Source organism: Etheostoma spectabile, chromosome 22, assembly GCF_008692095.1.
Source record: "Etheostoma spectabile isolate EspeVRDwgs_2016 chromosome 22, UIUC_Espe_1.0, whole genome shotgun sequence".
NCBI lineage: Eukaryota > Metazoa > Chordata > Actinopteri > Perciformes > Percidae > Etheostoma > Etheostoma spectabile.
In genome coordinates this window covers 11,795,939-11,821,519 of record NC_045754.1, presented here as the reverse complement: position 1 = coordinate 11,821,519, position 25,581 = coordinate 11,795,939, and the positions used below count along the sequence as shown (strand labels likewise).

The window sequence follows — 25,581 nt, the reverse complement described above, 5'->3', positions numbered from 1 at the left end:
TGTAAATAGTTCTTCAAAAGTTGTCATATCTATATACCTCTTAGCCAGTGGTTCCCAAACTTTTTTTCTGTCATGATTTTACTTATCATAGTAGATAAAGCACAGGTGGAACTAATAACATTCATGATGATTCAGCAATTGCATCACTACAATGCAGTGCAGCAATTAACAATGTTACCACTTACACCCATGTTTGACAAGTCCAAATGTTTCTGCTGTCAAAAATCTATTCAACTTAGTAGTCTCCTGGTCATATGGCACCCCAGTTCAGTTTGGGAAACAGTGCTCCAAAGAAAAATCTAAATACTGGTTGGTCTGGAAGAAGCAGGGCTTCTGTTACATACAATAACTCAACCATTCAATCAATAAATCAATCAACCAATTAATGAAAGATGTTTGATATGTTTGGCGAACATTACGTTTTTATTATTAGCCTAAATATAAGATGAAGTTCCTTTCAACAATGTTGGGGTTGTATTGTATTTTATAACAGTAGCTGCTCTCTGAATGAATGCAGCCAGGACCAGGCCAGGACAGAGCGACTGTACCAAAGTAGGCCTATTATTTTAATACAGTGTTGCATTGTGGGTTGCTTGTAGCCTTGGTGTTGCTAGACTAAGTTTCTCAAATCCATTGCGTCTCGTAAAATGTACCAACTGCAAGAGTGTCTTATCTAAACAACAGAAGTAGCTCCCATCTGTGCTTAGACAAGGTGCTTTTCTTCCATGGAGGAAATAACTATGTGGAAACAGCTGCTAGAAGATAACAAACCTGGAAAGGCTGTCTTAAAGATGCTAGCAATAAGATGAATTATGTAACGTGCTTCCAGAGTACTGCTTTTAAGAGCATTCTCTGAAAAGTGTTTGAATGTGTGACTGAAATATGCACTCTTCATAAAACATACTCTGATAAGCTAAAACAGCTGTGATTTACTGTTTAATGTTATCTGAAATATTATCTAACATGACTTTCACAAGAGAGAAAAAAACAGGACAAGTTGCCATCCCTGAGCACTGCTATAATGAAGCAGTGTGCCAGCTGCTGTCTGTAGGCTGCTACTTTTACATTTACTACATGTTTGACCTGATGCATGCTAAAAAAAGATTTAACCTGTTTCCCAATCTGCAACTGTTTTCCTCAATCTAAACAAAGATGGTAGTGGGAAATGACATTGTTCTTGCTCAATTTGTATAATGTGAACCAACATTGGAATGGTTTTATTATTAGTTATAGTTGTCTATGTTAACGTGACTGTATATTTTTTTTTATATACATGTTATTTTTCTTGTGTCATAGAAAATGAGCATTGAGATCTGTCACGTCCTACCAGGATAGAAAATCAATAGCAGAGTTGCATTGAAAATCATTGCTCAATGTTGCAGTTGATTTTTCTGTAAATAAGTCAGTATCTCACCTTAATTTTGTCTTGCACTGTTTACAACAAAAGCAAGTTTTGTGAAAAATGTATTTGTCAGCAGTAATTTTTTCCATTGGATAAACCGGCTTCAGACAGGCTGAACAGATCTCTCGACAAGCTGGTTGAAACTGATGAGAGAAATGAAACTGAGCTTGGTTAAAACAAAGTAGACTAATATTAAGCAACAACAACATAAATTAAAACCAATAAGGCATATTTAATTTTAAATGCAAATCAAAATGTTTAAAAGAATACATGCTACAAATAAATCCTCAAACATTAATAATAAAATCTTTAACAAATAATTACCAATAACTTATTAATACAAAAATAAGCCATAATAACCAACACAATTCATATATTTTTGCAAATAAAGGTATGTACATCAATTAATAAATACATTTATTTGCCACATGAAATTATATGAAATAAAATTTCAGTTAAATGTAATCCTGTCAGGTTTTTACAATTCAGGGCTGTCCACCCTCTCCAGGGGACCTGTTGATATTAAGGGGGACATAGTTCCTTCCCTGCTTCTTCCACTATCATCTTTTTAGTCTTGCTGACATTCATGAGTATGTTGTTGCCCTGACACCAGTGGGTCATGTTTTTAACTTCTTTCAGGTAGGCCTTTTCCAAAGCAGTGCTGTCAGCAAACTTGATGAGAGTTTTGGAGTCAAAAGTGGCTACACAGTCGTGCATGTAGAAGGAGTACAGCAGGGGACTCAAAACACAGCCCTGGGGGGCTCCAGTGTCAATGATCAGGGTGGAAGAGGTGTGTCTGTCCACCCTCACCACATGGGGTTTGCATGTCAGGAAGTTGAGGATCCACAAGCCAAGTGAGGTGTTTAAAACCACGTCCTTGAGGTTTGTGACAATCCTCAAAGTTGTTAGACCTTGCCACATGCTTTGGGGGTTGCCCTCCTGGAATTGTAGTTCCACTTTCTTCCTGTAGTCCATTTTTACATAACAAAAAAATATTCAATATATAAAAACACTTTGCTAATAGGTAACAAACTGGACCAGTCTGTGAATGATTTAAGGTTTCTGATTGAGCGGCAGCAGAACTTCTGGGTACTTGGTGGCCTGATAGACAGCCGGACTGACCACTGCCTGACTTGTAGATGTTGTAGCATCTGGTTGAGCAGTGACAACAGTGGAAGTTTTGGATGAGTAAAACCGGTTCCCAAGGTCATCAGTCCTCTCATAATTCTCTGTGACTGTTTTAGTGCCCATAATACTGTTCCCCTCAGAGTCAGTCTGCACCTCAAGTACACTGAGCTCTAGTTTTGGGTCATAAGAGGATTGATTTTGACCTGCTTTTCTGGGATCCCTTTTTCTGTTTTGAGCAGGACTGTTGCATGTCAGCGTTTTAGTTGTCCGGAATTTCTCCTCTGTTTTTGGGCTGTGCTGACATGTCTGACAGATTATGGTCTTTGGTGGAGACAAATCTTTTTTATCCGTCTTTTTAGCAGCTGACTGGATGGAGATGAAGGCAGGTGAAGATGGAGGACTTGCTCGTTGTTTTGCAGGAGCTACTTCAATTCTTGTACCTTGGCTAACTGGCAGAGCTATGTTTCCCTGTATTGTAGGGTTTTCCAGTGTCTGCAGGGATTTTGTTCTGCTTGACCCAATGCTAATTTTGCTAATACTACCAAAGGATGGGGATCCTTGCTCTGTCCCTAATGACTCTTTGAACAGGCATGATAAACCAGCAATATCTGAGTCAGACTTCAAGGTAGAGACCGAATAAAGAGCCTTCTTTATGGCTTCCTCTATGTCCATAAGTCTGGCTAAAGTCTGTTCTTTCAGATTCATGATTTCTTCACTGGCTCGCTCAAGATCTCCAAAAACATGTGCCATTGGGGACTTGCTTTCACGGTTGTCTTTTGTTAATGGCAACCTCTCTTCTTTGTTTTCTACTTTTGTCTTTTTTTGTTTCTTTCTGTCCGAGCTGACTACCCAGTCAGGGACGTTCTCAAAGACTCCCCTCAGAGACCTCACATCAACCTCGCTCGTATCCTGTTCAACTTCCTCAACTCGACTGAGAATACTCTGAAGTTCCTCCTGCTTTCGCAAATTGTCAAAAATGTCCATGGCTGCCGTTATGTTCCCTCTTAAGATCTCATCCATGTGAACTGACAGACGCTGTCGGCGTTCGTCATCTGTCTCGGTTCGTCCTTTCTTTCCCCTCATCTCAACTTTGCCTTCTTTTTTAATTTCTTTTTCGTGCTTGTCTTTGCCGTCAGCAGCTTCTCCACAGGAGTTTGGTTTATTGCACGATGGAACAGTAAGAGTTGGTTTTGCTTCCTCAATCACATGTGTGAAAATTGAGGAATTATCTTCAGACATGTGTTTTGGGTTTTTGGTGTTGGGTGGGGCAATCTTTACTCTTTTTGGCTTTACAGGAGCATTTTTTGCTGAAAATGCCTTTTTACCTCCAAATTTCTTAGATGCTTCATGAAAATCTACATGGCTTTCATCTGTTTCATTCATATCCTCTTTGATTGGGAAATCCTGGGGGCTTTTCTCATCTGCTGTGGCTTTAATTTCCTGTTGTTGCTTAATGATATTCTTATCTGAGTTATCACTTTCCAAGATGACGACTGAACCTGGGACTTGATGCGTTACTTCAATTTCATTATCCATCTGTGTAGCTTCATCAAAAAGCTTATTTTTTTTATGTTCCACTGAATCAGGCCCTGAGTCTGCACCAGTGATAATTTTGAACAGGCCTTGCTTAAGTTCATCCTTACATGACATTGATGTCATTGCCATTAGTTGAGGAACTATGTCTTTGGGTTTCACAGTATTAGTTTGGGTTGGCTCAAGATTCTTTGTGTTGATTAATTGATTGTCTCTTTGTTTCACTTTTAAATGCTCAGGTTTAGGTGGGATGGCTGGTTTTTGACCAACAGACCTTCTGCTTTTCTCCAAGACAGTGCTTGTAGCTGGTTTATTTAGAGTTTTGCATTGGCTTGGGTGCACCGCATTTGCTGCAGTCACTTGTTCTTTGGAGTCCTCATGTCTCAGTGGTGCTTGAGTGGATTTAGGTTCAGTCACATGACAAAAGTCCTCCTTGGTCAGCTTATGCACAGACGTCGTATCCCCATTTTGTGATCTTTCATTGTGAGGTTTGGACACACTTCTGTATATCATAGCTGCTCTGAAATCTCCTCTACTGACATTGATATTGGATCTCTCCAGGGAATCCAAAGCTGCTTGAAGTTTACCCTGAAAGACAACTTCCTCATCGTCTGGCTGTGCAGTGGTTGTTTCTGCACTTTGTACAGACACCACAGCAGCTTGAAAGTATTTCTGGACCACCTCTGGGTCTTTTTGATCCATTTTGCTGCATGTCTCAATAGTTTGTACTTCTTCAGAATTAGTGTCTTCACAGCGTGTCTCTGTATCCTCATGGTGGCAGTCTGATATATGTTCTGAGGTTGATGGGAGTTCATGCCATGTTGTCTCAGTGCACGAGTCCCTTTTCTGGTCCTCATTTTCTTGAGGTATTTCTGCTTCTGGTCTTAAGTGTTTAACATGAGCTGAGGTAACTGAGAACACAGGTTCTTGAACAAGTATTTTCTGTTTTTCTTGTGATGTGTGATGCAAAGATTTGGCCTCAGTTGTGGCCTGTCGGAGACTGTGTATTGCAGTTTGGAGGTTAGAGATCTCGTCGTTGTCATCTACTACCTCGACTAATTCAGCCTGGTGGACCCTGTCATCGTCTTGTGTCTCAAGTTGAATGTATGATCCCTGTGGTGCAAGTATAGCATTACGTAGAGCAACATTTTCACATACATTTTTCTTTAGTTGGGTTGGTCTTTGTTCTCCAGAGAACATGTTTTTTAGTCTCTTTACATCCACTGGGACCCATTCTGAATTGCTCTCCTCAAATTGATCAGCTCTGTGTTGATAATGAAGTTCAACGCCTTGTCCAGCCACATTTTGGTTAGGAAGGAGTTCTTGTTCTTGCACTGTTGGTGCAGCTTGAAGAGTTTTCAAATACTCTAAATCTCCCTTTTCAATACAACTCTTAAACAATTTTACATTACCTTTAACTGAGATTTCAGGCCTCATGGATCCTTGGCAAGTTTGATCTTCGGGAGTTTCTAGAAGGCTTATGGTCGATTCAGTAACCCCTTTTCTTAGAACTTGATAGTCTGCTTTACTCACATCACATCTTCCTAGCTCTGGTTCATCATACTCTGCACCTTGCGGAGGACAATAACGTTTCACATCAACCTCATCAAAATAGTTGTAGAGGGAGTAAACAACGACTTCAGCACATCTGTGCGCATCCTCCTGGATAATCACTCCCTTCCGCAGAGAGTTATCTTGATTGAGAATATCCTCCACAAGCTGAAGCACATTGGCAGTTTTAAACTCTGTATCTTGGTTGGTAGTGAAGTGATGCTGGTGCACGGGTATATTCACCATTGTGGCTGCCATGCTTCCTTTACTACCCTCCTTTAGGTAAGTGATCTGGGACTTTAGGTTTGCTCGTGGTAGCAACTGGAGTAGGAAATTTTGTACACCACCTTCAGCCACCTCGTCATATTTTATTTTAGACCCACTCTCTGATAGTTTGAATTTGGCCTTTTTGGCTATCATTGTCTCGTTCACCTCAATGATTGAGCCATCTGAATGTATGGCATTGACATGATAAAGAGAATTCAGTGTTTCCTTGATGTTCTCCACCATTGTCTCAATTTCGTCCTTGTCCTGATGCCTAATTTTGTCAAATGGCATTGATTCAAACAAGTGGGCTCTGTTCTTGACATTAGCTATCGGATAGTCCTGAGTGGCCCCAGAGTTTTCTGCAGGGCTTTGGGATTTTGATGTATGCACAAAGGAATGCTCTCTTTCTATGTTTGTTGGGATAAATGGGTTGTTTTGGAAAAGAGCCGCACTCGTTTTGATTATTTTCTTAAATTCTTCTGGATCAGAAAGGCTTGTAGGCTCACCCTCAAAGACTGTTTCACCTGTGGAAACTTCTTCCCTACCAGAAAACTCATAGTCAGTGCTTTGACCAATGATATGAACACATGTGTTTTGTTTATTGGTCTGATCTGTCATGCCAATACTTGTGGAACATGCATTGCTTTTGATTTTGATGTCTTTAGTACTCATTTCAAACTCCTGTTTTGGTTTATGGACGGCCTCTGTCTCATTGCCAGAAAGAGAAACTTTTGCCTCAAATCTATCTGGATTAGGTTTGGATGTGTTCACAGATTTACTCTCAAATAACCGTCTAGTAGCCTTAACATCTACTTTTATCATCTCCTCCTCACACTCTCTATTAGGTTCTGGACTAGACCCAAGCGTTTTCTCATCCTCCACGATCCCTTTATCACTTTCATTACAAGCACTCTCTTCATGTTCCTTAAACACAGCTAGTGTTTTACTGACATCGTCTCTTTTAACAATTCCCTCTGCCTTGTGCATCTTAGAGGTGCAACATGATACTTTGTTACTCAGGGCACAGTTCTCAAATATCAAGCGTCTTGAAAAGACCTCTCCCTCATATCCAGTTTCACCAGCTGTCAGCCCAGTCTCAGAGCGCAAAACCTCAGCAAACTCTTCATCCACAACTTCATCTAACATCTTCAGCTCTGGGTGAGTGTGCTTCAGGAGCCTTCTCAGCTCACATTTCTGCCGCTGTTGGTATAGCTTTTCTTTCGAAAGTTGGGAAGGCATGGACTGTGGGAAATGTTCCCCAGAGATGTCTTCTGGTGCTGGCTGATGTCTGGCTGAAGAAGGTGGAGAGAAGTCATCTTTCCCTTTTTGGTAGTCTTTGTCCATCTTGGAAGAACAAAGTAACGTTCTTATCATTGGGTCCTTTCCAGTTATAATCATGCTAAGGAGTGTGCAGCCATGCTTACAGCACTGAGAGCAACATTTTACCTTCCAAATCATTCCAGTTGATTGCTTTCAACATGCCAGGTGTCAGTGGGTTAGCCGAGCTCCAAAGCAACCACAATGATAAATAAAAGAAAAGAAAACGTGTATGTTTTTTTCTTTAAAAGAAAACTCTCAGGAAAAGCAGGCATTTTGTTCTTGAGCTACTGTATATGGTATTAGACAGTGTGGGGGACGTTTTTGTGACAATGCACACCGTCATGCAAAATGTCTGGTGAAATTCTGCCCTACCTTGGCTGGTTTGACTGTTTTCCCAGATTCAGATAACTGACCTTGTGCCTGGACGGAAACAATAATTATTTCAGGTCATGTTAAGCTTACATAAGCAATGTTGGCTGACAGATTGGCAATTATATATTTTACTGTTCCATTGTATGATGTGTTATATGACACTGTAAAAGATCAATCAACTGCACAGGTTCAAGGTCAGATAACAGATAAAACAAAAACATTTTAGATTATTCTTTTTCTGATAACCACCTTTCTATATGATAATGAGAATGAGGCATTTCAATTATTATTCATTATTATCATTATTATATAATAATTATAATTTTAATGTACTGCTAGAATGCATTTATATTTTACTTTCTTCATCATGTTCTAAAACATTTAGTTTAAGCTCAATGCATAGACTAGGGCTAAACAAATCCCAGACTGAAAAGAAGAGAACACAGAATGAGAAGAGCAATGTTTACCGGTTTTAAAGAGCTGTGTGTTGAACCCTGAGGAACCACCTTGGACAGATAGAGAGCGGACATTGCTTTGACCGAGACACTCAGTTTCTCCTTGGTTTGGATGAAGGAGCTGTCTCTGAAATCTGCAATTGTTCTCCTCTTGTCATCTGAGGAGACATCAGACACCAAAACGTACACGTTTTAAATGTATTTATGACCCAAGTTATAATATGTAGTACTTCAAATAAGGGCCAATCAGAGCTGGCTGAGATCAACGTTTGGTGTAAAGTACTTGCTGTGATATTAATGTGCCATCAAATTCCTCACATGGGATTTGGGATAAAGGAAAAAAGAAGTTGTAATTTTGTCTCACTTTGTTTGCTGGTTCATATAAGCTATTAAAAGGCAGCTGGTGTCCAAATAGAGTGCTATTTTGGAAGAGCCTGTCACAACATCATAAGACTAAGAGATTTAAACAGTGACTCATTTTCATAACATAAAAGTGACGTCTTTCTTCGCATCCATGTCCCCAAACTGTGTGTAAAGGGTTAACAATGGGTCACTAGTGACCTCATTTTTTAAGCTGATATAGAATATATATAGCTGCCATGTGTTGGAGTTATAAATGTACAACTTGTGGTGGAGAGGGATAGATACCTGACTCCGCCGACACAAACACTGAAAGTTAAAAAGTCTCAACCCTCTAATATTTCAAGATTTACGAAGTTGTCAAAACTATCAGTCATTGTTTGGTATAAATAGCTACCCCAATATATTTTGTTTATTAAGCTTAACAAAACTTAACTTAATTAAGGGTTTGAACGGTCTGAAGGACTAAACGTAAATTTTCAAGAGCATGTACAAGCCACATATCGTGTGGATAAGATTGTGTACTCACAGAAAATGAAGGTCACAACACATAAAACAGCTCCCAGTTCCTTCAGACCCGCTGGCCTTCTTATTTTCTTTCAATCCTTGTAAATATGTTAGGTCTGATTTCCTGTATGTTTGTGTCTGATAATGGAGCCTCTGCCCCTCTTGGTCGCTACCTCTCTCTGTCTCATTCCTGCCCCAGTGACAGCTGACCCTTTCACCCATCTGCATGTATTCAGGACTTGTAGCTTGCTGGCTATTTCTGTCCTGTTCCGGAGTGGTCTACTATGACCACACCAGGTTGAGTCAATCACGGCTTCTTGCACAGTCACTGTGCTGATATTCATCTCCATATCACCTCTTCCCTTTCATTCATTCCATCCACAGCCTTGACCCGAGTCATAGGACTCTGAAATTGCTTTCCAGGAAAGGTATACTAAGTGAGCTCATATCTTGTTTGGTTTTTTTCAGTTAAATGGGGGATTTAGACACCAAATTGGGCTGATATATGCTATTTTGGTGAATCGAAAGCAACAGATGTTTGGGTAATAATTTATTTTATAGATCATTAATTCCCTGATTACTTGGTGTGATGTTTAACAAAGAGATACTATTTGGTAAATATAAAAGGCAAAACATGACTTTTCTAAACAAAAAGGTTCCTTTTATATCCAAGTAAATAATCATTCATTATTCATTTATGCTTTATTTAGCATATGTTTGACGTGAATTTATGCCTGTAGACAAGTTTCACATTTTTGCATGTTCAGATGATCTGCTGACGAGAAGACTCTACGGTAGCAATGCATTTGAATTAATTCATTAGGAGTATACTAATTGAACACATTCTCTAATTTCAACTCAATTTAAATTACACTTCCCAGGAAAATTCTGAGGAAATTAAAGACCGTTTTCAAATTTATCATGGAACTTTTTATTTTGTTATATTTGTGTGTACTAATTCCATGCACAGTGTCTTTTAACATCTGAACAGGTTTTGTTATTTGACTTCTCTTTATAGCAAATCAAGGTCTGGAGTAGCTTCAGAGTGTGATGCCCGTTTCGTTACGACCTTGATCAGGTCTGTATTCCTGGTCTATAACAAGAATACAGTCCAGAAAGATGTTTTTAGTGAGGCTATGTGTAGTTTATGACCGGGCTTTTTATTATCTGCTTTTTGTTGTGTTTTTAAAATAGCTAACTCTGTCTCCCAATCAAATTCCCTTCACCAAACCATAAACAGTTTTAATCTAAGGTCTACTCATAACTACTCAATAGAGAGATACTTCAGTGACCTTAGAAATGTCTTTTTGACATGTTGAATACACTTTGAAGATTTATTTCCCAGCTACATTGGGCAGTAGGTTGGAATACATAGTGGTCAGGTTGGCGGTTCATCTCAGAGCACACTTTGATGAATGCTGTCTGGTACTCACCAGCTTGAGAGGAGGCAATTGTTTCAAAATCAATACCCCCTATTGTTTTTCTCCTCTCCTTTGGGGTCTGATGCCTCACCTAGAGAGAGAAATAATGAACTGTCACTGCCACTAAGTAGCCATATGTCTGTCTAAGTGACAATATCTTGATTCTATTTTTGGAAATAACATGATTGAAGTTACACATTAGAAATGGCAGAAATCTGACCTTTAAGCTAATAATACCTTTTGAATCACATGATCTTTTGCATCAGTTTTAGCCTCATTGACTGGACCATCAGCAGGAATTGGGATTGTCGGTTGCGCTGCAGAGTTCTTCGCCTCTTCAACCTCTCCATTCACCACTGGCACGATGCCTGCAGCCTTGCAAGGTGCCTTGAAACTTACAGCTCTGAAACTGCTCTTCATCTTGTTTGGTGTGGCTGCCTCTGACTCAAATAGAGCCTTCAGGGCCCCAATGGACCCAGCGCTTCTTTGAAGGCTCCCCATAGACTTACTGCGGGTCAAATTGGTTTTGTCCCTCGCCTCATTTCTCCTCGTCAGAGACTCCGGTGGAGTCTCTTTTCTCTCCAGAAGAGATGGTGTTATCTGACAGTCATACCACAGATGGGGAAAAAAAACATGTTTGCATGTAGCTGGATTATTTCCCCTACACTGAAGATGCTTCATGTTTGAGTCAGAAGTTACCTCTTTAAACACCTGCTTTGGCTTTGCTTCACCATTATTGAGCGAGGTTTCTTGAATAGCTGTGCTTACTTCCACTCTAGTTTGATACCTGTTACAAAAGCCATATTAATCATCTACTAACATGCATATGCTGCATGCGGAAGGTTATAGAGGGTTGGACTACTGTATGTGTTAAGTTTTCACAGATGTACAGTAGAAAGCATGAAAAAGATTGTCTCCTTCACCTGGTAACTAGCTGAGATACAGATGTTGTGTTGTCCCACAGCCCTGCCTGTGTCCAGGTGGGCTTGTCACGCACCGAGTGGATGCTCCTCAGTGACTGGGTGCGTCTCAGGTTACTCTTCCACTCCATGATCTAAAATTCAATTAAATTTCAATTCAATTTTATTTTTAGTATCAATTCATAACAAGAGTTATCTCGAGACACTTTACAGATAGAGTAGGTCTAGACCACACTCCATAATTTACAAGGACCCAACAGTTCTAGTAGTTTCCTCCAGAGCAAGCAACAGTGCGACAGTGGCGAGGAAAAACTTCAAAAATACATGGCAGATAATCAAAGATATCGTCTCCATTATTGCAGTGCATTTTCTCTGTAGAAGATCAGCAGATACTGGATCCTGGTCTGTTAATTCTTTGCACCCAGCACTACATTCTTGTTTAACCATCAATTTAACACCACTAGTGAGCATTTTATCTACTTGTAAAGTTCAAACATTTTTCCACCGACTTGTAGAAACAGCAGGTTAAAACATCAACAATGCATAGCCCGTAATAAGTAAGTCATGAAATTTAACAGTGTTGCAAAAAACTACTCTTTTTTTAAACTGAAGTTTCATGAAAACAACATTTTGGCTATATAAGGTACATTTTAAATATAACTTTTACCTTACAGATATCAGTCAATGTCTGTTCCCTGTGACAATCAGAGACATTTCGGCAGTATCACAAGACTTGCACACGGTGTGAAGCGTTTGTGAGCAAAGTCCTTTTTCTTCCTCATTACCAAGACTGTGTTAAATGACCTGTGGAAATGTCTAGAGTAGCAGGATGTAAATCCCCCAAAACAACAGTAATATAGAGTAATGTAGTAATAGAGTCTGCTGCTTTCATCGAAATAACAGAAACTCATGTCATTTCAAAAAATCATTTATCCAACATTCCCGTTTTACATTGGATCTTGCATCATTTGTCATCATTGTGTGTTTTGGCTCCTACATGAATTTTCAGGAGAATCCTTGATGTTTGTCATATCACCAAAGCTCAGATCTAATTACTTGATCTTTGAGTAGCAACACACCATTACCACAGTCATTAAGATCAAATGTGATTAACTTTATTAGAGTATGACGAACACAAAGAACAACAAATAGAAAATATTGAAAATTTTAGAATTATGATCAATGCAGCTATATATATTGCTTAGGTTGCTGAGGTTTGAGAGTTACTCATTAACACAGATTCTCAGGTTACATATTCATAAAATTACAATGCAATTTAGGAACATATGAGCAATAAAATACTAAGTAAGTAAGTAAGTAAAATACTTCCTATCAACAAGAGTTAATTTACAGTGCAGATGTTCAAAGTGTGCGTTGTTGTATTTTATCAGGGGATTTTTTAAAACAATATAGGCCAATTGTCTTCTTTATTTTTGAGAAATATACAGATTGGAATAATACATAAAGCCTAAACATTTGTAAGTCAATCATGTGTAGCTAGATTATTACTGGACAAACAACCAATGATTAAAGAGTTCAACAGCACTTAAGAAATGACATGCATCATATTAACAGTTCAACCATGCAAACAAAGTTAATAGAATAAATTTGTTAGGCATCGTGATAAATTATAATTATTGAATTTCTCTCAGTTACTTATGCATGTCTGAGAGAAATTCCCAAAATAGTTGTGAAGCATTGTGCTTGCTGAAGACAGAACATTGTGTACATCTGGGTGTGTTTAAATCATGTGAAGGATCAATGTATCAAATAAATGTATCAAAAATAATGTATTAAAATAAATGATATATGCTGCTTACTTTTGCAAGCTTAGGTACAAAAACAGCACCATTAGAGTCCCTATGTGTGTTGCTCAGGGACACTCCAGTAAGATAGAGGCAACAACATCAGTTTAACTTCTGTGCTCTTGTTAAGTGCTTTGGTTGAGAATAGCACTTTACTAATAAACCACCGCTACATAAAGAGTAAATCTGGCACACTTTACTGGAGATTGCTTTACCACAAAAATATGACGATCCAACAATTCCATGGTAAGTGCAACCTCTTTTAAGTCTGTGCCCCACTTTGAATGCCTCACTTCAGAAAGCCTGGAAACACCAGTGAACTGAAACAATTATGTTTTACTGCTTCTTTTAAAAGATTCTTAGTTCCTAAATTAGAGTTCATCTGGCTGGGGTTCAGTAATCCTAGACAGCTAGTGAGGAACAAGTGTGAAATTTCATCTCCTTCCCCAGGAATTCCAACACCTGCTGACCCTCAGGGGTTGAATAAGAACAGGAGGAAGCTCTCCTTCCTCTTGACTTTGCTGACTACAACGACCCCAACCCCGACCCCGACCCCAATCCTGACCCCGATCCTGACCCCGACCCAGACAGACTCCCCCTGACACATGCTGCAGCAACACTGCATCAACTAAGAAAAGTAAATTATAAAATACAGGTTAATGTTTGTTAAAACAAACTAATTGCACATTACTCATCATCATGACCGTTGAGACACATACCAGAGCTGTATTTATGATTTGAGGTTTCTGGCTGATGCTGCATGATGGGTATGTACATATTACAGCTTTTTCCTTGTGTGAAACAATAGGCTATTTTTTATAATAATGCCATCTTGTGGTGAAATATCTTTACTACAGTACAATCAGTGGCCTGGACAAAGTCCATTGTAATGACTTAAAACTAAAATGATGACTGAAATCACTGAAAGCTCACCCAAGCTGTTTAGTAAAGTCTGGTTGGTAACTAAATGCATTTACTCAAACACTGATCTTAATGTTACAATCTGTCTCTCTGTCCTCCTCTCGAGAAACGCTCCCTATTTTAATCAGGTCCCGTCATTGCTATTGTCCACCCATCCACCAGATGCCCTCAGACTTTATCATCACCCGTGTGCCCCACCCATCTACACACCTGTTCCTACTTTCCTCATCAGCCCTGCAGTTGCTCACCTGCATATCATTCCCTCATCAGCCTCTCAGTACACATCCTGACCCACTTCCATCCATTCCCTGCAAGACTATCATAGTTGCCATGCCTCTTTTGTGCTATGTTTATTTATTTATTTTTACTTTTGAGCTTCTGTCACTTGGTTGTTGTTTTTTTACTTACTTGCAGTGCTGGAAGCTAAAAACACGTGGACTAACATCACCAAATACACTTATTGCTGTTGTTAGAAACGTGAGGTACGGTTAATTTTCTATTTTCATTCGATGTAACATACTTATTTAATAAGATGAGATTTTTTAACTTAAAAGCATGAAATAAACTAATAGTAACAATGTTATATCAAAGGATTAGCGGTAATGTTCCCACAATCAGCTTAAACATTAACATTTAAAAGAGCTTTTATGCATAATGACTAATTTTAAGTTCATTTTTCTTCAAAACATCCATAACATCTATTAAGCTACAATGATAAATGCAAGGCTTTTACTCCTGATTATTTTTTACATTGTATCTGTACACATCTTTGTATTCTTTATCTTGGTTTCACACTATTTCACAAGTGGAAATGCAGTAGAGGTTTGAGACAATGGAAGCTTTTGTCAGCAAGCACAACTCATATTCACTTTTTTTAGTCTTGTTCTTTGTTAATCAGTCGTCAGACAAAGAGAGAGAGAGCAGCAGCAGCAGCAGCAACAAACCCTGGGGCAAAACTGAGAGATTCAGGCTGTCTCCCCCTCCTGACTACAACCCTCATCCCTCCCTTCAAAACCCACTCCTGTCTCTGTCTCAAAGGCGCTGGAGAGATGAAAGGGAATGTGCAATGCGCTGTCTTTTGACTGAACTGTGCAGTGTTATTAGGGGAAGTTTACAGGCCTGCGTTTTAAACACACCTGCTTACACCAGCCAGCTGTTTTAGAGGGAGGATCTGTGGCTGGTTGGAAGGAGACTTAATATCTGCGGATTACAACCATGACTGGTGAAGAGCTGCAAAGATGAATGTATTAATACGCTCATACCCACATATGGCTGTCTTTCTGTGTTTGAATGAATAAAAACTGTGAGAATGGATTCACATTGTTCATGTGTAGAATTGTAAGGTAGTCCAGCAGGGGGCAATAAAGACCACTAAAACACAGCACTATATTTTCTTATCCACATACAGGTTATGTGGGAACATCACAACGGGGCTATTAAAGGCCAAACTAGGTTGTTTCAGTTCACCGAAAAACCCACAATGTACAGCAGTGAGAGCAGAAAGCAGATATTTGGGGAAGATTATGTCACTCAGAACTGCATAATAGTGTTTGGCCAGTAATAGAGTAAGCATATTCTATCACAGACAGTGAAATCAATTTATATGCAGTCTGTCTTATGTTTCAGAGGAATGTTCTGTTATCGTAAAGTGTTGGTACCTCATTTAACCCTACTGCAGTCAATTATTTGTTTTCTTCCTCTGTCTGCATCACAGAAATGCCAATCTGAGGTCTGCAGTGCTTTACCGAGCAGTGGGACTGATCTGATGGCCTGTTGGATGTGAGTGAATGACACATGCAATCCCACTCCACGCACCTCAAAAGGCCAGCAGTCGTGTGTGTGTGAGAGAGAGAGAGAGAGAGAGAGAGAAATGATTGTTAGGCTGTTAGATAAAGTTAATAATGAACTTCTCTAGTGGTTGGGTGTAGTTACGCTTGTTGGTCTAATCACACTGCAAAAAAAATTCTTTAAATAATTTTTGGCACATGTCGGAACATCTTATTTACTCATCAGTTATCTCTTGGCCAGCTTACTTTGATGCCAAGATGAAGCCCAATTAGTCAGAAATGTCCCATCTGTAGTCTAGATCCTTTAGAATCAGACCACCCGTGAAGAGGCAAAAGCATGCAACATAACTCGCAAACGAGGAAGCCTAGTGTAACATACATACTTTTCCTAAATTCATTTACATTCTGATGGTCTAACTCTAATTCTCTTTGACAGTTTTTACATTTTAGAAAAGAAGTGTCAAGCCAACGGTATTAGTACGTATGAACATATTTTCCTATCTCACGCCACAAAGGCTTACTGGTATTTCCCTCGGTCTACCATATTTACAGCTACTGACTGCCTAAATATCACACGCATGCACTACATGAATGTTACAACACATTTAAATGCTTTAAATACACAGTCCTGTAGATGAGACTGTGCATCGTCCTGTATGTCAGTTATTAGTAAACACGTCAGCTCCAACTCAATATGCATTCTTGAGCATTCGTCTGTCCTTCATGGCATGTTTGACGTGAGTGCCAATGTTCAGAACAGATGAAGGTTCCCTATGTGTACTGCCAAGTGGGAAAAAATGTGGAGGATGCAGTGGATGATGATTTGTCTGAAAATAGTTTGATCAAAAGCTCAAAAAGAATATAAAATGTTTGAGATGTGAACTTAAGATCTGTATCAGCAGGGAAGACAGGAATATCATCTCAGGATATATTTCAGATCCTCACATATTTGTGAATCCCTCTGCTACTGGTCGCTATTGGCTAGTTCTTCATTCTTCCCTAAGCAGAGAGAAATGAGGAGGAGGAAGAGAAACAAGATGAGCAGAAATGAAAGGAGCAAGATGAAGGTAGATATATTTATCCTTTAGCTGAGTCACAAATCAAAAAGAGATAGAGAAAAGCCAAGGCTACAAAAGGAATCGCAAAGCTTACTTTATGCATGAAGAAACCCCAATGCTGATCTGTTAGTGTCCAGAAAATTTTACATTAAGATTTTAGTCATTTAATTGACTTTAATTGAGGATAAGAAAAGACTATAAAAAGCTTAAATTCTTAAAACGACAAAATCACAAGCAACCAATGGCAGGAGTCGACGCAAACCATGAGATAATACAAGATAAACACGCGTTTGTTCTGTTGTCAGAGAAACTTGTTTGTTTGACTGTTTTTGTAGCCTGTTATTGATTCTAATTAGGTGTAGCAGTTCACGCAGGCTACATCATGTTTTGGAGAACAGTGAAGGAAAAACCGAACAAAACTAAAGCTGAGTTTGACTATTAGTATTTCTCGGTTCGTTTGTTCTCAGTGCCTGATGGAAGGCTCTAAGTGGGAATCTATGTGTCATTAGGAAAGTGTTTTCTTCCCAGCACAAGGAACACACAGCCAGCTTCTCCCGACACATGGCTATAATTTGTTGGAACACTCCCTCTTTCCTAGGGAGAATGTGAGTAGTGGTGTGCAGCAGTACACTGTGTGTGTGTATTCTCTGTCCCTTTGCACTGCAAATTTTTTTTGCAGGTGTGTGTGTGTGTGTGAGTGCAGTGTGTTATGCCTGAGGGGGAATTTGCTTCAGTACAGCTGAGTGGGAGTGACTATGACCTTACGGGTTCCATTTCTGTCCATATGAAGCTGAACAAGCCCCACCCTACCACTGTGACGATGCACAAGCAGTGGCGAGCCTGCCTGCCTGCCTGTGTTTGTGTGTCAGGGAGAGTTCACATTTCACACGTGTGACCACTGTGGAGGCGGCCGGAGCTCTAAGCTGCTTTGCGAGGCTTGGGAGGGCAGCCGCTCGTTGGCTACTCAAAGGGCTGTGTTTGCTACATGCCTAGAGGAGGTGACGGCATAGCTGAGCACTGGAGCATGGTGCCCAGGGTTTCATGTAACAATGCTGGGTCAGGGCGAGCCCACAGAGGCACTGCACTGAACTGTACATGGTCACAAGCACAGCTCTTGTTTAACAGTCAATGAAAGTGACAGTATTAATCTGTCAATGAAACTCAATGGATTTATCTTTCCTTGCTTGATTTACCAAGAAAGAGCTGCTTTTTATTGATGAGGAATATATTTGAATAAGTTCATGCAATTAATTTGATGTATTTAAGCAATTTACATATATTTAAATACTCTTCTTTGTTGCATTTCATGCTCAGACCTGAGAAAGTGTGAGTGCACAGGAAAGCCGGTTGAACTCTGCAATGACACTGTTTCTCAATTTACCCTAGTCTGGGATGATTAATTGTGACACACACACACACACACACACACACACACACACACACACACACACACACACACACACAAACACACACACACACACAGTGTACCCGCCTGTGGAGAGTGATTCCTGCAGGACTTAATGTTCACTGCTGTTGATATCACACACAAGCACACACTCTCCCTCCCTCTAGATTACAGTCCATGTCGTGAGCTGGAATATCAGGTTTCCTGTATTTGTGCAGAGTTTGTGCTCACAGCTTCACCTTTGTTCTTCCACTGTCAGCACACAGCAACACTGCATTGGGGCACTCTCTGCTGCTCTCTAAGGATATACAGCCATACCACTGGCAAACTCTGTCACCAGTGGATTTAGGGTTGCCAGGAGATAAATATAACAGGGAGTTAAAACAGCCTTTGCATGCATTTGGATAATTGGTAGCATAGGAGAGAAAAATGAATCCTAAAAGTGTTTAATAAGATGTTCTTGGTCAGTTCTGCCAGGCGTTTGCTGGCCAGAATATTTTGTGCTTTGTGGGTGTGGTTCATTCATGGTTTTATCCTGTGAAAATGTACGATTGTTGTTTCTACGTATTCCCCTCTGCTGTGGAACCCCAGATAACCCTGCTGTGGCGCCAGTAGAGGCTGGGCACTGAAGGAGGAAGAGGAGGAGGAGGGAAGGGGAGGAGGGCATAGAGAGAGCAAGTAAAGCATATAAAGATATTAGAGTAAATGCATGAAGCTGGATAAAAAGCCGACAAGAACCTAATACTGCAGCGTAATTGCATGCAACACGAGAGAGGAAAAAGGGTGTATCTGTGCAGTTTCTGAGGAATGAATTGCTCCCGTGTGTACACTTGTCTTTATCTAATAAGCCAATCCTGAAGTTATTCAATGCTTTGCGGGCAGTCATCTGCACCAGAAAGCGGTCTGTGGTTTAACTGTTGGCTGCTGGAGCTGTGCCTTTTTGAAATGTCCCATATATTAGACGTCACACAGCACAGCTCCTGGAATGTCCTGCGTAGAGACAGAACAAACTCAGAGGCCAACTGTAATCTCTTATCTCTGGCTGTGACGCTTTGTACCACAATACCGTCAAATAGGCCCGTATCTGCACCATTTATCTGAGAGAAGCCATAATATTGAGATTTCATAGCAGGAGAGAACTTTTTACACATTAAAAAAAAAAAAAAAATGAAACATGCAGTTTGATTTTTGTGAAGACATGAAGTGTATCTTGTAAATGATCAATGTTATACTTTTTATATATTTAGAATAAATTAAAGAGGGTATCTTTGCTGATTTTCTCAATCAAGACTAGTTTGCTGATTATAGGGAGTGTGTCTTCTGTAGCTTTGAAAGGATATTTTTTAAGTTTGAGAAAGTAGCCCCAACTGAAATCATTAAGGTTAGCTTGGTCCCGTTTTGGAAACACATTTTACCAGAAAGCCTGAGTAACAAGGGTGTGGAGTTTGAAAGATGTGGGTATTTACCACACAGAAAGGTCTAATGGAAAAAATGAGTTGCAATTTGTAGGTTCCAGTGTTATTGTTGCTTGACTTTAGTTTATTGGGAACTAAAATTTAGGATGTTTTTGTGATAGCATTTGTTGCAAAGAGTTTTACCTTTTTTAGTTTCAAAGTCCTCCATTTTTACTGAAGTGCAATTCTTGTTAAAGAAGTCCCGCATTCTGTCAGGTTTCGATCTGTGTCACCGAAACGTTGTGAAATAAAGTATTTGCAAGGCGTAATAGACAGTGTGTGGGACTTCTTTAACAAATATTGCTGGTAAACTTTGCCTTTTCCGACGCACCTGCCCCAGAAAAGGTGTGCAAAAGCGCTTTGGAATCAAATTGCAATGCAGTACAAAATTTCTGTAGAGTGCCCCTTTATAATGGAGCTAGTATTTCAAAATACCATTTACCCCTCACTTACACAAATGTTGTTCACGTTAGAGCCACGTTAAATAAGCATAAAGTCATTGCAATATTCCCTGCAGCTTTTACACTCATATCACCTACAGGAGTGGATATAATAGCATGACCATCTTGCAGTATCATGTAATTTGATATAAAAATACCGCAATACAGGCTCACAAAGACCTTTTTTTTATGGAACAGTTTCAATGAAAACTGAACATTAAAGGCTATTTATTCTATTGGCTTATATTACACTCATGCTACTTAGTCCACCCACTCTCATTTGGGCCTGTTTTGGTTATACTGACCCTCTCCACTGGAGGCAGTGTCCTGCAGGCTCCATGCAGACTATGGCAAGCTCTCAGTCCTTGTTCATGGAGTGCAGGATGCTACTGTAGCCACATGATGCAACCATGTTGAATATCGTCACACTATTGCAGCATTTTTCTCCTTTGACATGCATTTCTTGCGCATGTTTTTTTTTTTTTATGTTCAAGGGCATGGTAATGTCTGACTGTAAGGAGAGGAGCGTGCTTGTTTCTTACACAAAGAGGAAGAGAGGGAGAAAAATACATGGAGATTGATTCAATAAACATATGTATTTGTTAATTTCCCAAAACGTGAGAAGAGTTTGACAACTGAGCTACATTTTCTGTTGCGTCTGACTAAAGGGTTGTTCGTCGTCGCACATGTCATGCTTTACAACTGCACATGCAGAGTCCTCCCCTGTTACACAAGGCAATCACTGCATGTGTGCATGTGCGAGTTGTGAAAGCTGGGGCGGACGCACGCGACCTGCTCAGAAATTATTAATTGCTGTAGCTGTAAAATACACTCCCATAGAAATCCGTATTTTTTGCACATCTGTATGTTCTGCACAAACTGGTTAAAAATCCTCTTTACATATTAAACAATTCACTTCATATCATTACCCAATGTGTCGTCTCTGCTGAAGCCTCGTGGTCGTTCTCCGGCTTTCACGTTTAAATCCCGCACAGCTGACGCTCGCAGGGGTTATCTGCAGATCTGCGCTTGCTCAAGGCTGATTAGCAAGGTGCACCAGGCCTTCTGTAATGTAATTCATGTGCTGCAGAACACGACCTGTTGTTTACTCTTACGATCAATGCAATAGGCCCTCCTTACTCGCATGGTGTATCGCAGTTGATTGCGTAATAGAGACATTGTTTAGAGCCCCCTGTGGCTCTCGTAGACCGTAGCCTACATCATAAAGTAGTCAGGGTGAAAAGGTAATGTGACTCAGATCACGTCCTCCTTTAGCTGAAGTCAACTACGTGGACACATTAGGGAGAGACGTCAGACAGTGAGACATAAAGAGGTCTTTTGTTGGAGCTCCAGTCTGCAGAGGGAGGTTGGAAGGAAAGATGACAGCCTGCTGGTTGTGTGTGTACGTCCCTTTAGCTCCCCACACATACACACCTCCGCACCAAACTCTCGCTCCCGAGGCACAACTCTGGTCACCGTGGATATTAATACACTGCTCTGCCACTGAGTGCGCTCAGCACAGGAGTGAAAATAACTGACAGGCACTATTTATAGACCCTGCAGGCGGACAGGCGGAATCCACAGCCGCACGATCCAGCCTATTCTGGAGTCGTGTTCCACAGATCGCCTTGGTGGAAAGGAACTGCAAAGCCCAGAGCCCCGGCAGCACAACTTGTCCATGGCGGGGAAAGAGTTTTTTTATAGAACGCTTGTGGCAATCATGGCTGGGGAATGCTGTTTTGCAGTGTACGGATGAAAGAGACACACATGAGGCTGTTAAAGTAAAACACATGCCATGTAATATCCGTGCAGGTGTGCACTTTTGCTTACCTCTGTGTCATTCATCTACACACACACACACACACCCTCCGTTAGGGTCTTCACTTTGCATGTAGATATGTGATTGTGATGTGATTATGCAAATTCCAGACAAAGACACGACAACAGAGGAAAAGTACATTATCTCCATCCCTATTAGCTTCCTTCATCACCCGTGACATCCTAATAAGATGTGTTTGTTGATGGACATAAGGCTTGTTGTCGTGTCCCAGCAAAGCATTTTGATTTGGCTAATTGGGAATTTTTCCACACTTTCTCACAGCACATGCGTTTTATTGTTTTGGCAATCCGCCAACCACCAGTTTACAGCCTGATGATAGTTTGTACTTTTGGATATGAACCAGAGGCTGAAGCCCTGTCCCTGTATACCAGTAATCCATCAGCCTGTCACATACATCAGGAGGAAATACAATGCATGGCATAATTTCTCGAAGGCAAATCTTAGTGATAAACAGTCAATAATAAACAAAGCTCCATAATTAATATTCCTTTACAGTAACTGCACATGGCTTCGTGTACATGCTGCTATGCAATATTTATTTCTTTTAAAAATTGTAAATGCATAACATAATTGCATATGAATTTTTGCCAGTCCGTTGGTCCATCTGTCCACAACTTTGATCCAGCCTGAATTATCTCAACCACTGGATGGATTTCCATGACATTTTGTATTCCTGGTCCCCAGAGGATGATCCCCTGACTTTTCCTCTAGTGCCACTTTAAGGTTGACCTTTGTAGTTTGAGAATCATGAAATGTCTCAAAATATTAGATGGATTATCAATACATTTTGTGCACATATTGATGTTCCTGTCAGGATGAGTTGAGATGACTTAAGTGATTGCAATTTCGTTGAATTTTGAAGCCCTGACTTTCTCATAGTTCCCATAGTTCTGGGTCAAAATTTGCTGTGGTACTTTGTGTTGAGTACTAATTAGCAAATCTTAGCATGGGAACCTACCAAACTTAGATGATGCATTTTTATTTCTTTAAAGATGATCCTCCTCTCTTCTCTTAACCATCTGTGTGACTTTCATGTCCTTCCCCTCTTTGCTGCTGAAGCAGAACCGGACTTGATGTTCAGTGGTTATGACACATCTCAGTTGCCCTCCTCTGAGGCAGCCTCCTCTTTTTCTGCACTCCACAATACAGTATGCATTTTTGTGTGTTTGTGTGTGTGTTTGTGTGCGCACGTGCGCATGCATGTGTCACAGAGAGACAGAAACACACAGTGTGGTAAACAGACGGACTGGCAGACTGGTCATCAGCTTGTCTGCTTCAGACTCTCCAAACATTGCCTTTTTTTGACTACTCTGTATACTTGCAAGTTTGATAAAGGAGGGAGTTTGCCTCCTGTTACCCGAGAGTGTGTGCTCTGCCTGAGCATGTGGAGCGAGTCACATGTTCTTCGCCGTGCTTTCCAAGCCTGTCTGCTCACCTGGTGGTTGCCATGGGAACAGCCAGACAGCGGCAGACTTTGCACCAGCCTCCTCAGGGGATTGTGAGAACAGAGAGGAGGTTTAAGTGCGAGGAATCTCTTTGGGTCTTTAAAAAAGCTTTTGGGAAAACTTCATGCTTTTTAGGGCTGTTAATTCCCCAGGACTTTTTTAATCTTAAATTTTAATAAGGACTCTTTGTTCTAAGCCATAAAGTTTCAAAACACCTTTTAACAATCGACTTTATATGAATATCCCACTGTGTGCTTTTGGGTATTTTAAACAAAGGGAGCAATTTTTGCACACACCCATATACTGTTTATTACGTCTCCATAATAGTGTCATAACAGCACATTTAAGTTTAAAACACACATGCTTTGTTGTCTTTCAGTATGTCACTGTCTGATCATTTGCATTCCAAAGAGGGGGGTACAGAAAAGCTCTGTTGTCCTGTTTTTCCTGTGTCCTAAACACAACCCGCAGCTGGACTGAGGCGCTGAGCACTGCTGCAGCACTAAGCACTTGTTCTTGTAGTTTAGGGGATTTTTTCCCCCTTAATTGTGCCTCCAGTTTGTTATGCTGACGCTTGAATAGCAAGATGTTCCCAGCTTTATCGCACTAGTTGCACACTCCTCTCCTTTGTATTTTGCCAGCTGCCCTGAGAGAAGGAGGAGGAGGGGTAGTAGGGTGGCTGCAAAACTGAATGTATGTGGTGTGTGGTTGGTGTGCAATAAACGTTATTTACAGTATGTGAATTGATGAGCTTTTTTTTTTTTTTTTGGAAGACATTTGTGGCGTTTGCAGTGGTACATGAAGTACTGTGAGTGGTGTCTTTTATGATACACATCTGAAAGTCTTGTTTGATGGTGTAGATTTTGGCCCCGCTGTTTATGTTTCGGGCTCGGTTCTGATCTCTACTATGCCTGGAGGGAAACAGAATCGTCCAACCTCCTCCTCCCGCCTATCCTCACCATCCCCTCTCTTTGGCTCCGCCTGCTCCTCCCCATCCCAGCTGCAAGCCCTTTGCATCCAGGGGTGAAGCAGGGAGTAGCAGCAGGAGCGTACAGATGAGAGACAACAGTAAGACAGACAGGGAATGGACACACAAACAAACCAGCAACAACTCAGACAGATTTGGATGACATGGTTTGAGACATGACACTGTCGCCCACCCATGTGGGATGATCACAACACAAACATGTGAGGCTCTCCAGCAGTCCCACAGGCTGGTGGGAGACACTCACATCAAGCAGCTCCCGTTCTTGCTTACTCTCACATGGGGGAGCATGTGAGACAGGCACTCTCTGTTGCCGCCACTTTTGCTCTTTCCCACCCTCTGGTCTCTCACTCTATCTGGCCAGCTCGGCGAGACCATTACACAGACAGCCAGACCTAGACCAGCAATTCATCGCAGTGCTCTAGATGCTCTTTGATCACAGTCTGCAGAGGAAAGAGGTTAACTGACCTCGCCACCCGTCCCGCCTAAAATTCTGGCTCCTATTGCCCCTTTGCTATTGTGCCCATCTCCACTGACCTGTGTGCAGGGCTCCTGGGCGAGCCCCCTCCCCCTTTGGGCGTCATGGAGGATTGCCAGAGGTCAGTGTGTGATGTGCAGCTGTAGGTTGAATAAGAGGAGGAGGAGGAGGAGGGGTAGAAAGTGCTGACTACGTAGCAACGGCCACCCACATGACGTCACAGTCACAGTTTCAGCTCAAAGCATTGTATCTGTGCCAGACTCCCATGCTGCCTCTGTGGTGTAAGCAGCACAGCCTCAGATAAACATTCACAACTTACTGGCTTCTTGGGAGCCAGCCCTGTGTGGGACATTACGTAAAGCTGGATGTAGTACTCATAGCAGTTTCAATAAAGGGATTTTAAAGGATTATAAACAATAGTAAAAAAACAACCAGAAATGTTGTGTTCCCTTGTGAAGGAAAGAGACTCTTACACTGTTATTCAATACATTCATATTTTTAGTAAAGCATCCTATGGCTGCAATTACTGATTATTTGTGTTATGTAATAATTTATCAATTGATGGTCAATAATGTTAAAAAACAGTGCCTTTCGCAAGTAGGGCTGGTTATAGATTTTGTTTTTCTGGCTCAAGTACCTAAGCTTTTGTACCAATACCAAAGCAATACTTTCAATGCAGAATATGAACGTTTTGTCCTACATAACCCTTTTCTATTTAAAACATGTT

General features: G+C 40.6%; 1 protein-coding gene across 4 annotated transcripts; it reads right to left on the bottom strand.

Annotated features, from left to right (window-relative positions):
* Nucleotides 1-1,804: 1,804 nt before the first annotated feature.
* LOC116672164 (xin actin-binding repeat-containing protein 1) lies at nucleotides 1,805-25,071 on the bottom strand. 4 transcript variants are annotated; one of them, XM_032503811.1, is made up of 9 exons: nucleotides 25,066-25,071; nucleotides 22,588-22,589; nucleotides 11,240-11,370; nucleotides 11,016-11,103; nucleotides 10,554-10,916; nucleotides 10,329-10,407; nucleotides 8,041-8,186; nucleotides 7,574-7,621; nucleotides 1,805-7,225 (listed from the first exon to the last, which is right to left on the bottom strand). In XM_032503811.1, the coding sequence occupies exons 3-9, from the start codon at nucleotides 11,365-11,367 to the stop codon at nucleotides 2,456-2,458; spliced, it is 5,622 nt and encodes a 1,873-aa protein (XP_032359702.1). In that variant the 5' UTR covers nucleotides 11,368-11,370; nucleotides 22,588-22,589; nucleotides 25,066-25,071; the 3' UTR covers nucleotides 1,805-2,455. The 4 variants fall into 4 exon arrangements, with proteins under 4 accessions (XP_032359702.1, XP_032359704.1, XP_032359703.1 ...); XM_032503813.1 differs by lacking the exons at nucleotides 22,588-22,589; nucleotides 25,066-25,071 and adding an exon at nucleotides 21,036-21,139; XM_032503812.1 differs by lacking the exons at nucleotides 22,588-22,589; nucleotides 25,066-25,071 and adding an exon at nucleotides 11,904-11,944.
* Nucleotides 25,072-25,581: the final 510 nt, after the last annotated feature.

Bases quoted from the DNA above. Each gene is read 5' to 3' on its own strand.
- LOC116672164 (XM_032503811.1), bottom strand. From the start codon at position 11,367: ATGGAGTGGAAGAGTAACCTGAGACGCACCCAGTCACTGAGGAGCATC. The intron at 7,622-8,040 runs GTAAACATTGCT...GTTTCCGTCCAG, and splicing joins CACACAGCTCTTTAAAACCG to GCACAAGGTCAGTTATCTGA. The intron at 7,226-7,573 runs GTAGGGCAGAAT...TGTTCTTCCAAG, and splicing joins AAACAGTCAAACCAGCCAAG to ATGGACAAAGACTACCAAAA.